At 44.6% G+C, this 13,478-nt stretch overlaps 1 protein-coding gene across 3 annotated transcripts; it reads right to left on the bottom strand.

Annotated features, from left to right (window-relative positions):
* Nucleotides 1–665: 665 nt before the first annotated feature.
* On the bottom strand, nt 666–13,158 carry GYG2 (glycogenin 2). Of its 3 annotated transcripts, none has more exons than XM_060273477.1 (10): nt 12,998–13,158; nt 11,703–12,856; nt 9,168–9,309; nt 8,409–8,583; nt 7,318–7,480; nt 6,190–6,316; nt 4,300–4,522; nt 3,718–3,846; nt 1,443–1,547; nt 666–827 (listed from the first exon to the last, which is right to left on the bottom strand). In XM_060273477.1, exons 2-10 carry the CDS (start codon nt 11,707–11,709, stop codon nt 666–668), a joined length of 1,233 nt encoding a protein of 410 aa, XP_060129460.1. In that variant the 5' UTR covers nt 11,710–12,856; nt 12,998–13,158. The 3 variants fall into 3 exon arrangements, with proteins under 3 accessions (XP_060129460.1, XP_034971247.2, XP_034971246.2); XM_035115356.2 differs by having other exon boundaries at nt 11,703–11,832; XM_035115355.2 differs by having other exon boundaries at nt 11,703–11,829.
* Nucleotides 13,159–13,478: the final 320 nt, after the last annotated feature.

Raw genomic sequence — 13,478 nt, 5'->3', positions numbered from 1 at the left:
TTCATGCTCTCTCATGAAGGTGAGAATATTTCATGAGGCACTATAGATCAGTAATAAAAAGCAGGGGTTTGTTTTTAGCAGAGTGTACAGCATGAGAGAAAGAGAAAAGGGAGAGAGGGAGAGGGAGAGGGGGGATTCCAAAGTCTTTATCATGCTTATCTATAGAAGTTGGTCCAAAAGAAAACTAAATAAATCCAAAAGAAAATAACATTGGTCCAACACAATACACTGAGCTGCAAAAATGAATGAAGATTGAATAGCTGCAGTACCGGTGGGCTGTGCAACTAGGCACTGTGGACTGTCCCACCAAAAACCACACAAGAAATGCAGACAGAAGCTCCCCTGGCATTTCCAGTTAAGCATTTCTCAAGTAGCTTTAGTATACAAGCCTAGAAGATGCTGCCAGGCAGAAAAATCAGTACTGGCCAAGCTGACCCAATGTTCTGACTCATGTAAGGCAGTTTTATGAGCCCATTGCGTTTCATTCTCTGGAAGCAATGCATACTGTCATAATGCGTAGACAGGTGCATTTAGCAAGCACAACCATTTTCAAGGTGCTATTTTTGTTTGCATTCCCCCCTGCAAAACAGAAAGGGCCCTGGAGATTTCACATATGTTGTAACTTTAAACAGCAGTTGGTCCCTGTAAGCGTATACGAGCAAGATCTATAATAAAAAGGAATCTAACTTCTTTTTAATGTTTTCAAAAGCATCTTTCCCCAGATAGTCAATGTGGCCTTCCTCCCATTTTCTTCGTTCATCTTCTGCACTTAGCACCTCTGGATTTGGCTGAATACATAGCTCTGAAGCAGAGCTGGTAACGTCATCCTGCGAAAAGGGAGATCAAGAAACGCCGTTTGTACCATTTTCAGGCAACACATAAAGCCTTAAAGCTAGTTTCAAGATTCTAAAAATAGTGCAAGCAGGTGACTTTTCAGTGCCCAGGGCAACTAGAAGATGAGCTACATATTATTACAGAGAATAGAGTAGCTCGGGTTACTCAAGGGACATTATTACAGTATGGGAAAAGGGATGTGCACAGATTGTTTGGTCTGAGTAGCAAAACTGAGACATTTCCCCACACTAGGATTCTAATAATGTGAGGGAGGAGGGGGGGGTGCTCCCTAGTCCTCCACCCTCTCGAGGAGAATCCCTGTGCTATTCAGAACTCGGATCTTCTAGGGCTTGTATAGGAGTAGAAATTGCACAGGGATTCTTCAAAAGTAGAGATTGAACAAGTTCAGTCCCCAAGGTATGGAAGGGATGAGTGCAAAGAGGGCAGCAGAATGGGCACTCTTTGTTCTGTTTTTAAAAAAAGAACAAAATTAGTGGATCATGTTGCTATTTGTCTGTACAGATTACCTTACGAAGATGCCCATTCCAAAATCACTGTTTTCAGAGCAGAATGCAGAAATAAACATTGCCACCAAAAGGCCTATTTACCATTTTCACAGTTTCCTGAGGAGTTGGGTTAAAAGTGGGCTCTGGAGATGATTCACTCGGCTCAGCAATGTGGACCTCAAGACTGCCCTCAGATTTCTGTACAGACTGATAAAAATAAAGTGCCTGTTTTACCAAGTTCTTACTGCTCATTCAGAAAAGAAGAAATCAGTTTTTATCAAAACCATCATGGAGCCTGGCCCATATCTTTAAATACATCACCACTTGGTCAGTCATTTTTCAAAGTAGAAGCAACTTACAGGTTCAAAATAAGTTGCAAAAGACAAAAGGAATAGGAGCAACTAGCCTCTTCTGTTGTGATTCAACTATTAAGAACATCACTATGGTATGTCACAACCCACACAGATGTGTAGTGATCACTAGCATCCCATTCATCCCTACTTATATACAATGAAGGGGTGGCATCTCACAAACACTAGGGTTGCCATCATTCAAAAAGTGAACATCTGGACACAGAAGTTGTTGAGCTTGCCATACGGCCCGATTTTTCCAGACATTAAAGCAATTCCTGCCCAGAAATGGGGCAATGTCTGAGAAATTCCAGACGTATGGCAACCCTAACTAACACAGCAATTTAAATTATAGGAAGCCAATATACACCGGAGTAAATTATGCTTTTGTAACTTACCCCTATTCCAAACTCCATTCAAGAGTGGGGCCACTGCTGATTGAGCCAGCCCAAGCCTCGCAGAGGGAAAGCAAGCCTTTAAAATAGAATGTGACTTACATGACCCGTTTCACCAGGATAACATCCTTTCAGTTGCTAGATCACATGACCAAGCTGAACTGAGTTTGGAACAGTGGTAAGTCTCCACCTGCCCTGTTCTCCACTCTCCCATCCATAACATCCCTTTGCTGAGCTGGCTGGGCTGGCGTGGGAAGACTTACAATGGTCCATCTCCAGGCTGAGCCAAGACTTTAACCAGCTCAGCCAGAGATACATCTACTCCAAACTCAAGTTTGTCCTGGTAGACCTTGGGTTTGCATTGCTCCCTGGCAAAGCAATCCAAAATATAGGAAACCAACTCAAGTTATGCCAAGGTAAATACTCCCATTCCAAACTCCCTTAAGCAGCAGGGCTACTATCACTTGAGGTGGCCTGAGCCTGGCAGTGGGAAAACAAGCCTTTAAAATAGAGTTGATAAGTCATGTGAATGAGTGGAATGAAGTTTGGGGTGGGGTATTTCTCCCCTTGCCCATCCTACCACACCACTTTTGGGGGGACTTAGTTTGGTCTTGGCTTACTCTTCTTTGACTGAGCCAGAGATCCACTTGTTCCAATCCCTCATTGAGGACATTCTTGAGTTTAGATTGCTTAAGATTCCAGCCAGAATCACCTTAAAATAATCCTCATTTTTTAAACGGAGTTCCTCAAACTTACTCGTACCATGGTTTTCGAATGCCTTGTGGCTCAAACGTTTTGGCTCCCAGACGCCGCAAACCCGGAAGTGAGTGTTCCAGTTTGTGAACTTTTTTGGAAGCCAAACATCCAATGCGGCTTACACGGCTTCTGATTGAGTGCAGGAAGTTCCTGCGGCCAATCGGAAGCTGCGCTTTGGTTTTCAGACATTTTCGGAAGTCGAACGGACTTCCGGAAAGGATTTTGTTCAAGAACAACGATGCGACTGTAGTTCCACTGATTACAACATAGCATGTTGTCCGGTAAAAGTATTAAGGATTAAACTGAATATAGCTTAATAAGCCCTATCTCTGCTCTGGAAAGAGGACACTTCCCAAAAGTAGTCAGAAATGGAGTACTTCGCTCTGAGGCTGCAATCCTAAGCACACTTACTGGGAAGAAAACCCCAAGTGAACTGAATGAAGTATAAACATGCTGTTAGTATCACCAGGTTTCTGTGTCTTGTCCTAAATCCTTTAAAGAGATCCCCATCCCCACCCCCGGCATCAGGGAGATATGTGCATCTACAAGACTCAAACAAGAAGCAGAAAACTCATGAAAGAAAACCAGAATCACACTAATGCTGCTTCTCTCTGTCTGGTCCAAACCACTCATTTTAAAACAGAAAATCACATTATAGTAAGTTATTTACAATTGAAATCCTAATTTAATAGTATTGCTTGGCCAATGGAATCCCCCCCCACCCTCAGATTTTCAGCACACTCACGTCATATATAGTTGGGAGATAAGCTGGCACAATACTTTAAATCAATTTTAAATACAGAACACTTGGAAGCATATTCAAATTTTTAGAATTAAGGTTACTGTAACTAATTAGCAGAAACAAAAAGCACTTACATTTTTGGAAGCTAACTCATCAGGTGAATTTGCAACTGTTTCAGATACATGTTCCTCATTTGCTGGCAAAGAACTGCTAATGGCAGGATTTCCTCTTTCCAATTTACTTTCATCTCCACTCAAGTTAGGCTAATAACAACAAAAATTATTGTAATTTTGAAAGTTCTTCATCCATGAAAGCTCCTATGTTTGTACCCCATGCATTTTAAATATTCTGTCTCCTTTTCCGCTACATTTCACTTTTTATTTATTTTGACAGTTGTCATTCTATTATCACTGCTAACAACTATATTATATACAAATCGCTGCTCTACTATAGCTCAAGTTCGCCTTTAAAATGTGAATAGTTTTGCCAGGCAGGGAATGAAAATGCACATTCAAACATATATCCCAAGAAGTGCTTTAGGTATGCCCCAGGGATGCATGGTGGTGGGGGAGGCGATGTTTGCCCTTATTCCTCCCCTTTTTCTTTGAACACCCCCCCCCCCCCGGGGTATATAACAAAAGTTCTTGTGGTTTCAAAAGCTGGTTTCCACAAAGCAAGGAAACCAAACCAAAAAGCTTCCCTTTCAAAAAATTTACCTCTTCTCTCTGGATTTGTGGCTCAGAAGACTCCTGCGTTTTTTCCAGTAATGGCAATACATCGGAACTGTACGTTGTCCACCAGAGTTTAAGGAAACAGAGCTGACTGTTAGATACTGAGGATGAACTGTCTCCTGTCACTGTTCCTGTTTGAGGATTGTATTTATAATTCCATGGCTTTGATGGTCCCAAGAAGTGGACTACCTTTGCATCTTTGCCAAAACTACAAAAAAGGACACATGTAATCTTAAAAATGAGTTTATATTAAGCCCCATTTTTTAAAAGCAGGTGCAAGATGGTTCATCTCTGGCAAGGCATTGCAGAACTCTTTATCTATTCATTCATGGGTATATAGTTTTTAAAAAAATATTTCCAGTGACTCACAGCAATTAGAATTCAATACACAGCACTACTGCAGGAACTAAACATAAGTGGAAATAAAACAGACCCTGGCTTACAAACAAACAAAGAAATACATAAGTGTAGAGGAGGGAAATCAGGTTGATAATTCCAGTACTAAGATGTGAATTGAAAACAGGCATTTGCATCTAGCTGGGGCCAGACTGATCTTCCTTTGCTAGTGTTCTTGCTGAGATGGAGATGGTGCAAGTACTCAGCAGGCCTTGGTCCTCTGCTTGGTGGGAAGGCCTCTGTCATAGCCTTAAAAAAAGGGATAACTTGGCAGCTATGGGCCTCTGTTGTCACACCAGCAGCAGTGCTCTTGTTGGGTGAGAGACCGAAAGCCGCTCGTTATAGCCATCTGTCATTTAACCAATGGCTGAAATCACCCTTTCCAGGGTGGCCTCCTGGGAAGGAGATTGCAATCTTCAAGTGGTTATTGTCCTCCGGCTATTGACAAGGTCCCGTGCCCTTCCCTTCATTTCTGCAATCTTAGGCCAACTAACAGCAGGAGTAATGTTCTTGCTGGTTGGGGGCGGGGGGAGAAAGTGAACTCCTTGCAAACGGCTCATTAGACAACGGAGCATGAACTTGACAATGCACTTGGGAGGGCAAGGGACAACTAGAAGGTGTTACCATGTTCAACATGGGAGAGAGCTTTTAAATTATGGCTGGAAGCTATGGCTGATGAAGGCAGGATAGACAGAATGCTGTATGACAGTACTGTATGACACAAGGTGATCAGTAACTTCAGAATAGCCAGTTACTGATTTCCTAAATCAGGCTTGCTTTTGAAACTGTATTGAAACATTGCAAGGTGTTGGACCAGATTATCTTCAGGGCCCTTTACAACTCTATGATTCTACAAGAGGGTCAACACCTATATATGATCTTGGTTGTGAGCAATCTTGTGTTGCGTGTGTGTACAGACATCCCATTATCAGCTATGACAAAGAGAAACCTGTGACGTATGTCTTTAGGAGAGATATTTTTGCCCATGCAAAGGTCTGCCACTGAGATTTCAGCCCTAGATTAAGGTAGACATTCACCAATGTATTATAGAGAGAGGTATATTTCTGTTGATGCTTTCTGTTGATATCTATGATGCTTTTGAATTATGGTGCTGGAGGAGACTCTTGAGAGTCCCATGGACTGCAAGAAGATCAAACCTATCCATTCTTAAGGAAATCAGCCCTGAGTGCTCCCTGGAAGGACAGATCGTGAAGCTGAGGCTCCAATACTTTGGCCACCTCATGAGAAGAGAAGACTCCCTGGAAAAGACCCTGATGCTGGGAAAGATTGAGGGCACTAGGAGAAGGGGATGACAGAGGACGAGATGGTTGGACAGTGTTCTCGAAGCTACAAACATGAGTTTGACCAAACTGCGGGAGGCAGTGGAAGACAGGAGTGCCTGGCGTGCTATGGTCCATGGGATCACGAAGAGGCAGGACACGACTAAACAACAACAACAACAAATATTTCTGTACTTACTGTTGAAAAGCAGGGACATAGGTGTAGACAACACTGCTGCTTAGATTATAGAGAAATGGCAAGTGTTTGTTAATGTCTGTTGTTGCCCAGGTGTTGAAGAAACTGTTTAACAATCCCTGATCACCTCCTAAAGTATTGAAAGGAACACATGGCATAAGCAACCATTTAATCTTCAAACCCAAATTTACTCATGCCAAATGGTAGTGACAAATTTTTAATCAGTTTCCGAAACTGATGTTTCTTATTCCTTCTTCCCTGTTTTACTTGGCATTTACTTCAGGGGTTCCCTGTTTTACTTGGCATTTACTTCAGGGGTTCCCAAACTAAGGCCCGGGGGCCGGATGCAGCCCAATCACCTTCTATATCCGGCCTGCGGACGGTCCAGGAATCAGCATGTTTTTACATGAGTAGAATGTGTCCTTTTATTTAAAATGCATCTCTGGGTTATTTATGGGGCATAGGAATTCGTTCATTTTTTTTTCAAAATATAGTCCGGCCCCCCACTAGGTCTGAGGGACAGTGGACCGCCCCCCTGCTGAAAAAGTTTGCTGACCCCTGCTATATTTGGGAAAAAAAACATCAGCAAGAGGAACTTGTGGGCTTCCAGCTGATGCTCAACTCCAACTTCCATTATTCCTGACAACTGACCATGCTTGCTGAGGATGATGGGAGTTGGAGTCCAGCAATATCTGGAGGACCACAAGTTCTATTGGACATTCCTCTTTATGGAATAGCGAGAGCTATGAGATAACAAAAACCACAGCCAGCACTGAAAATGCCAAGAGTTTATGGGGTGGATTTATTATTAGCCAACTTCCCCCCCAGCAAATAGTAGCCTGTGAAGCCAAAGTGAGGAAAGCTGTATATATGAAAGCCATCTACAGAAGCAATTGCTGTTTGACGTTCTTTCCTCTCTCTCTCTCTCTTTTTGGTAGCATCTACTTCTGAACTTTCACCCCATCTTGCCATTTCAGAGATCAGTGGCCTAACTAAAGTGTCTGCATCCATGAAAACACATTGGCTGTAGTAAGAGTCCAGCTCCATCAAAAGTTCACATCGTCAAAGAACTTCACCAACGCGGACCTCACTCAAACAGAACCAGGAAGGGGAGCAGGTCAGTCAACTTACCATCAAAGCTGCCATGTTCATCTGCAAACTGCAGGAGGAGGTTGTAGGTTTTCAAAGAAGGTTTGAAAACAAACACGCCACTGTTAAAGCAGTCTGGCCAGCCAGAGTCTGGAGCTGCTGAGAGTTCTTCCCGGTCAAAGAGCTCATCAATATTGCACAGTACCTAGAAAAGATGTGGCATGTTGGAATCGTAGCCGATCCCCCCTACTATACAAATTTCAGGGATCCAAAACTCTTTCTTAGCTGTTTTGTCTATCAGCTGGCTATGTCATCTCGTACCATTCACCACTCCCCTTCAGCCCTGCAATCAGCATCAATATGAACACACCAGTGTGTTGCTTCTCACATTGGAAATGATGGGAGACACTTATATACATACTACAGGACTCTGCTAAGCATTCATGGTTTTCCATCTCAATAACAGAACAGAACATTCTACACCCTAGAGTGTGTAGATATAGTTATAGATATAGAGAGCTGGTGTTTTATAACTGTACTGACATTCTGCACTGAACAATGAAGTACAGATTTGCACCTACAGTGTTCATATGTATGTGCTATGCACACATACCGTATTGGCCTGAATATAAGCTGCACGTTCCCCCTCAATTTCCGACTGTGAAAAGTTAAATTGTGGCTTATATTCGCAACCTTGCAGTATGCAGCCAGGAATGCAGGGCAAACAATGCCAGGAGCACGGCAAAGCCATGCCCTCCCCGTGCCTAGTCCCCCGTCCTCTCCCCCAAGGCCGGGATGGGAGAGAGCGAGTAAGGGGAAAGGCTGCGGGCAATACAGCGTCGCTCCCACCCACCACCTAGTATGTAGCCAGGAACAGTGAGGAATGGAGCAGCTTATATTCAGGTGTTTTTCTTTTCTTTTTTCCTCTCCAATTTTAAAGGTGCAGCTTATATTCGGGTGCGGCTTATATTCAGGTCAATATGGTATTTACAAACCTACACAGGTGTCAAGGATTTCCTCCAACCCACATATAAATCTCTTCCATTGAAATCCCACAACAACCAACAAAAAGGTTGCCAGTAACTGAAAGCAACATGGCAAAGCTTTCTTTTTCTAACCAGTGCTTCCCTTACCAGTGTGTCTGCATCCATGAAGACACATTTGCTATATTGAGTAAGAGTCCAGCAATGAAGTTTGGTAAAGGTTACACCCAGTTCCAGTCTCTCCAGCAAAGCCAAGTGCACAGAGTCATTGCTGTCAATTTCATTCACATCCACCACTGTGTCAAATACGGTGTTGAGAGCAGCCCTGGCAAAAGAAGTAAAATACAAGATTGGGAGCCTTGAGACAATTCCAGTATGATAATGAGGCAAATAAAAATAAATTCCAGTGAAAAAAATCCCAGGACAAGGCCCTGTTTCGCCAATTTATTTTTTATTTGCCTCATTATCATACTGGAATTGATTCCTATTTGAATTCATCTTATCATTACATAAATAAAACTTTTTGAAGACTTACTTGAAATTCATCTTCCTCCTGGCCTGAGTTCTTGCAATTTACTGTTTATTTCTAAATTGGAGTTTGGACATTTCATGGCTGAAAATCTGCATGCAGTTCTTTTCTTCATGCAGTCCCCCAAGTATATCAGTCTCTTCTTACAGTTCTGTGCACAAAGTGATCCAAATATAGGACCACGAGAGGAAATTTGCCTTCTAAACAAAACAAAACCTGTTTGCTCACACTTTTGGCCACACACGATTTCCTTGGGAATTAAGCAACTCATTCAACACACTGCCTGCTTTATTGTTATTTTGTCATCAGGGTTATGGAACCGAATTTGCATTTACATTTTGAAGATATCCAGTTAATTGAATCTGAGAATGCGTCCTCACCTCATTGCATTGGAGACTTGAGATGTAATTAGCACTGCCAGCCTTCGAGATGTTTTATGGTTCCTCAAGGACTGTCCGAGAACCAGAGCTCCGTGGCAATAAACATCATTGGTAGCAAGGGTCACAAAGGCCTGGTCTGTCACTGTAAACAAGCATTTCAGAATGGTCCATTATGACAGCAGCCGAGAATTAGCGGGGGACCTTTTTACTTCAGCCTACCAAGCTGCAATTTCCTGTAAACGTGTGCAGACTCTACAATAAGCTCTTTTGCTTACATAAACTTTTGAGAGAAACAAGTAAATAATTGCATAAGCTAGCAAGGTTTTTGCTTCGTATTAGCAGATTGTATGACAACATGTCCCAGATTTTGTTTTGTCATAGTGAAAGAGACAATATAGAATTAAGCATAACACATGGTGCACTTGGACACAGATTCCTGCACACAGAAGCCCACCCATGCAATCTTGGTGCAATTGAAAAAGAGGCAAACATATATGGTGAGTCAGCCTATGAGTGCAAGTGATGGTATGTGAGCTTTGTATCGCGCAATGTAGGGAGATCAGGTGCCTTAATACATTTAGGACACTGACATCAGGCCATGTATGCACAGCCCTTTGTTTATGGGCATGTGATATCTATTTCTGAATTTGCCTGTATGCACCCAATAGGCATTGGACCAATAGGCAAGGGACCCAGGTGGCGCTGTGGGTTAAACCGCTGAGCCTAGGGCTTGCTGATAAGAAGGTCAGCGGTTCGAATCCCTGTGACGGGGTGAGCTCCTGTTGCTTGGTCCCAGCTCCTGCCAACCTAGCAGTTCGAAAGCACATCAAAATGCAAGTAGAAAAATAGGAACCGCTACAGCGGGAAGGTAAACGGCGTTTCCATGTGCTGCTCTGGTTTGGCAGAAGCGGCTTTGTCATGCTGGCCACATGACCTGGAAGCTATACGCCGGCTCCCTCGGCCAATAATGCGAGATGAGCACGCAACCCCAGAGTCGGTCACGACTGGACCTAATGGTCAGGGGCCCCTTTACCTTTTACCTTTACCCAATAGGCATTGGACTATTTCTGTGGTCTTCAAGTACTCTGCCTTCAAATAATTATTTGTACACCCATTCATCTGTTATAGAACTCCAGTGAATTGCACAATTTTTCTGGGATGCAGGGTGCAGGATGCACACAGAGTTTATGTGACATACCAGTTTAGCTTGTCAGGCCTCATGGAGGTCTGGCTAAGCAGGTACCACATCCCTTTCCAACAGTGCAGTCAGGCCTAGGCCTAAGCTATAGAAAGAGGAGACATTCTCCAAATTGCAACCCTCTCGTGATACTGTACAACCCTGTTGTACAGAAAGCAAGCAACGTGGAGAGTCTAAGTACCATTGACTCTGATTTGCTTAATACAAATTCCTTCTTGGAAATGAGCGGGTGCTAAACCTTAAAATTAGGAACCAAAACGAATCCTATAATTTCCCTGCGCATTTGCAAGGAATCTTCAACTACTGCAACTGGATGTTTATTTTTGAAAGCAGATGTGTTGCTCATCAAACAACACTTAGCATGTAAAGAAGGGAAATTACTTCATTACAGACTACTTCCGATTTTGCTTATGCCAGGCTATGCTCGTGCAAATGGAATAAAACTTCAGGCACAATAGAGAAACATGCAGGAATTAAAGAGGGTTGTTTATATTTACTTACGGGAAGCAGGTGAACTAATAAAAAAGATAGTTTTCTGTGCTTTTTAAATAAAAAAGTGGGGGGGGGAGCTTCATCACAAGAAGGGAGATTCCAACTAAATATCAGGAATACCTTTCTGACGGTAAGAGCTGTTCCACAGCAGAACAGAATCCATTGGAAGGTTGTGGATTCTCCACTGGAGGTTTTTATGCACATGTGATCTAGTTGAGATTCCTGCATTGCAGGGGGTTGGACTAGATGACCCTTGGGGTCCCTTCCAACTCTACGATTCTATGAATACAGTGTGGTAGTTATCTGCTAGAGAAAAGGTCATAGTCCAGTGGTAGGGGTTTGCATGCAGAAGGTCCCAGGTTCAATCTCTGGCATATCTAGATAGGATTGGGAGTGTCCCCTGCCAAACCCTTGGAGTCGCTGCCAGTCTGTGCAGACAATACAGAGCTATATGGACCAATGGCCATGTTCTACATAATCTTACACAAGAGTATGTTCTACATAATCTTATGCATACTTATTCGGAAGTAAGCCCCATTGGAATAAATGTATGCAATTTTTTAAAAGCTATTGCACATGCATATATAGAGAAAGAGTCATTCTACATGGCTGAGATCAGAAAAGAGAAATGAAAGAATGTACTAAGGGTGTATTTGTGCCATGTGTAGGCCTACTTCGTAACAAAAGTAAGCATGCAGTAGGATTCAACCTCTTCCTTCTCAATCTCTTCTTGATGAACTGTGCCCAATATAATGTATCCAGAATGAAAACTGCTTGGAGAAAATGCATATACTGTAGTTCCCAAAGGAAGAAACAAAGAACAGGGGGGGGGGGGATCCACTTACCAGGCATCCTTTAAAGCCAACAGGGTAAGCTGCTAAGTAAATCCAATACTGATGGGAGAGAGAGAAGGGTTCCCTGCAGGCCTGTCTCACTCAACAAATCACCAGATAAGATTAGCCTCTTTCTTTCCTGCTGATGAGAGCAAGTGAATTAAAACATTCATTCACACATTCCCCAGATTGCATGTGGCTCCAGATTGCTGTGGCCTCAGGGACAAATCCAACCTCACTTTGAGAGAGAGAGAAGGAAAGATGTCGGGGGAGGGAGAGGGAAAAGAAGGAACTTGATCTTTCCTACTGTTCGGTACCCACCAAACTTTCCTTTGGGTGGTCAATCAAAAAAGGAAACTCAATACAAATCTTTTAAAGCCTATGCAGAAGCACACATGAGCGCGTCTCCTTCCATTCCCTTTCACCAGCAAAAGGAGGGCCCAGTTTCACGTTCCTTCCTTCACATGCCCCAGCAAAAATATTGACTCTTTAATAGCTGACCGTGCATTTGCAGTTGAGAGGGAGAAAAGCCGAAGGTGACCATTAGCAAGGCTAAAACAAAGAATGAGTCTCGCAGCAGCCTAACAGGCCGGTGGTTTTGGCGATGGTTTTTGTTTTCTCCAGCTAGCCCCCACTTCTTCCAACAGCACGATGCTAAAGGGACGTTCACTCCGGAGCAAGCCCGTCAAAGTTCAGCGGCATTTAACTCCGCGTGATCAGGGCTGCAACCATGGGGCCCGATCCTCTGCACGCCCGCTTGCATGCGAGCTATGGGGAACTTGCTTCTGAGTTGGCGCACACAGGCTAATGCCTTGGCGATCCGCTAGTCATCAAGGTTGCCCCAAGGCTCCTGGCGGGTTTGCTATAACAGATCAAGGCAATAACAACGCTCGCCCATACTTGGCAACCACCCTGTGCTCCCCCCTCCATCACGGGGTGAGGGGCACGGGCGCTGCCAAGGGAGCTCCCCCCCCCAAAAAAATCAATGAAAATACTTAATTAAATGAGGTTCTACCCCCGCAAAAAAGCCTGCCCCCCTAACATAAATCCTACCTACGCCCCCATGGTGCTATTAGCAGGACATAGTCCAACCTTGTGCCAGCCACTGCCTCTCAGCCGATCCTACCTCGCAGGGTTGTGGTGCAGGACACGTGCGCCACCTAGAGCTTCTTGGAGAAAAGGTGGGCTATAAATGCAATACCCTCTTCCTGCCTCCATCATGGGAGAAATCTTGACTCCCCCCTCCCCTCCCCTCCAGTGCAAGGACAAGGCTGCTGGGCGCCCCTCGGACCTCATTCCCCGCTTACCCTGCCGGCTCCATCCCGGCTGCCACTCCACACCATGCGCGTCTCCTGCTCTGCAAGCGGCGCTGCCCTCTCCCTGCAAGTCCTCCAGGCGCCCTTGGAGGCTTCCGCGGGCAGCTCGGCCGACGCGCTGCTGCTCTCTGACCAGTCGCCGCCGCGGCCAGCCGACGGGGCGAAAGGCAACCTGTGACGCGCCCTCCTGGGCAGAGGGGGCGGGGCCTCGCGGTTATTGGCCGCCGCCGCCGCGGCCCCGCCCCCCCTCCGCCAGGCCAAGCAGTGTCCGGGCTCCGTCGCGGAGAAGGGTTCGCCAGGCGCGCTGCGTCGGAGCAGGAACGAAGCGAGCTCTGCTGCAGCATCAACAGGCTGCGTTTGGGCCGGAGCGTGGGGCGGGGGTCGATCTTGTCACTTGGAGGTTGGGAGTTGGTAAAAAGATTTATATGCCGCTGAAGAAAAAGCAGTGAGCACAGGGGTGCGTGCCAAGTTG

This window comes from Zootoca vivipara, chromosome 4 (genome assembly GCF_963506605.1).
Source record: "Zootoca vivipara chromosome 4, rZooViv1.1, whole genome shotgun sequence".
Taxonomy (NCBI): Eukaryota; Metazoa; Chordata; class Lepidosauria; order Squamata; family Lacertidae; genus Zootoca; species Zootoca vivipara.
Note: the sequence above shows the minus strand (reverse complement) of the source record. Positions and strands in the feature narration are given on the sequence as shown.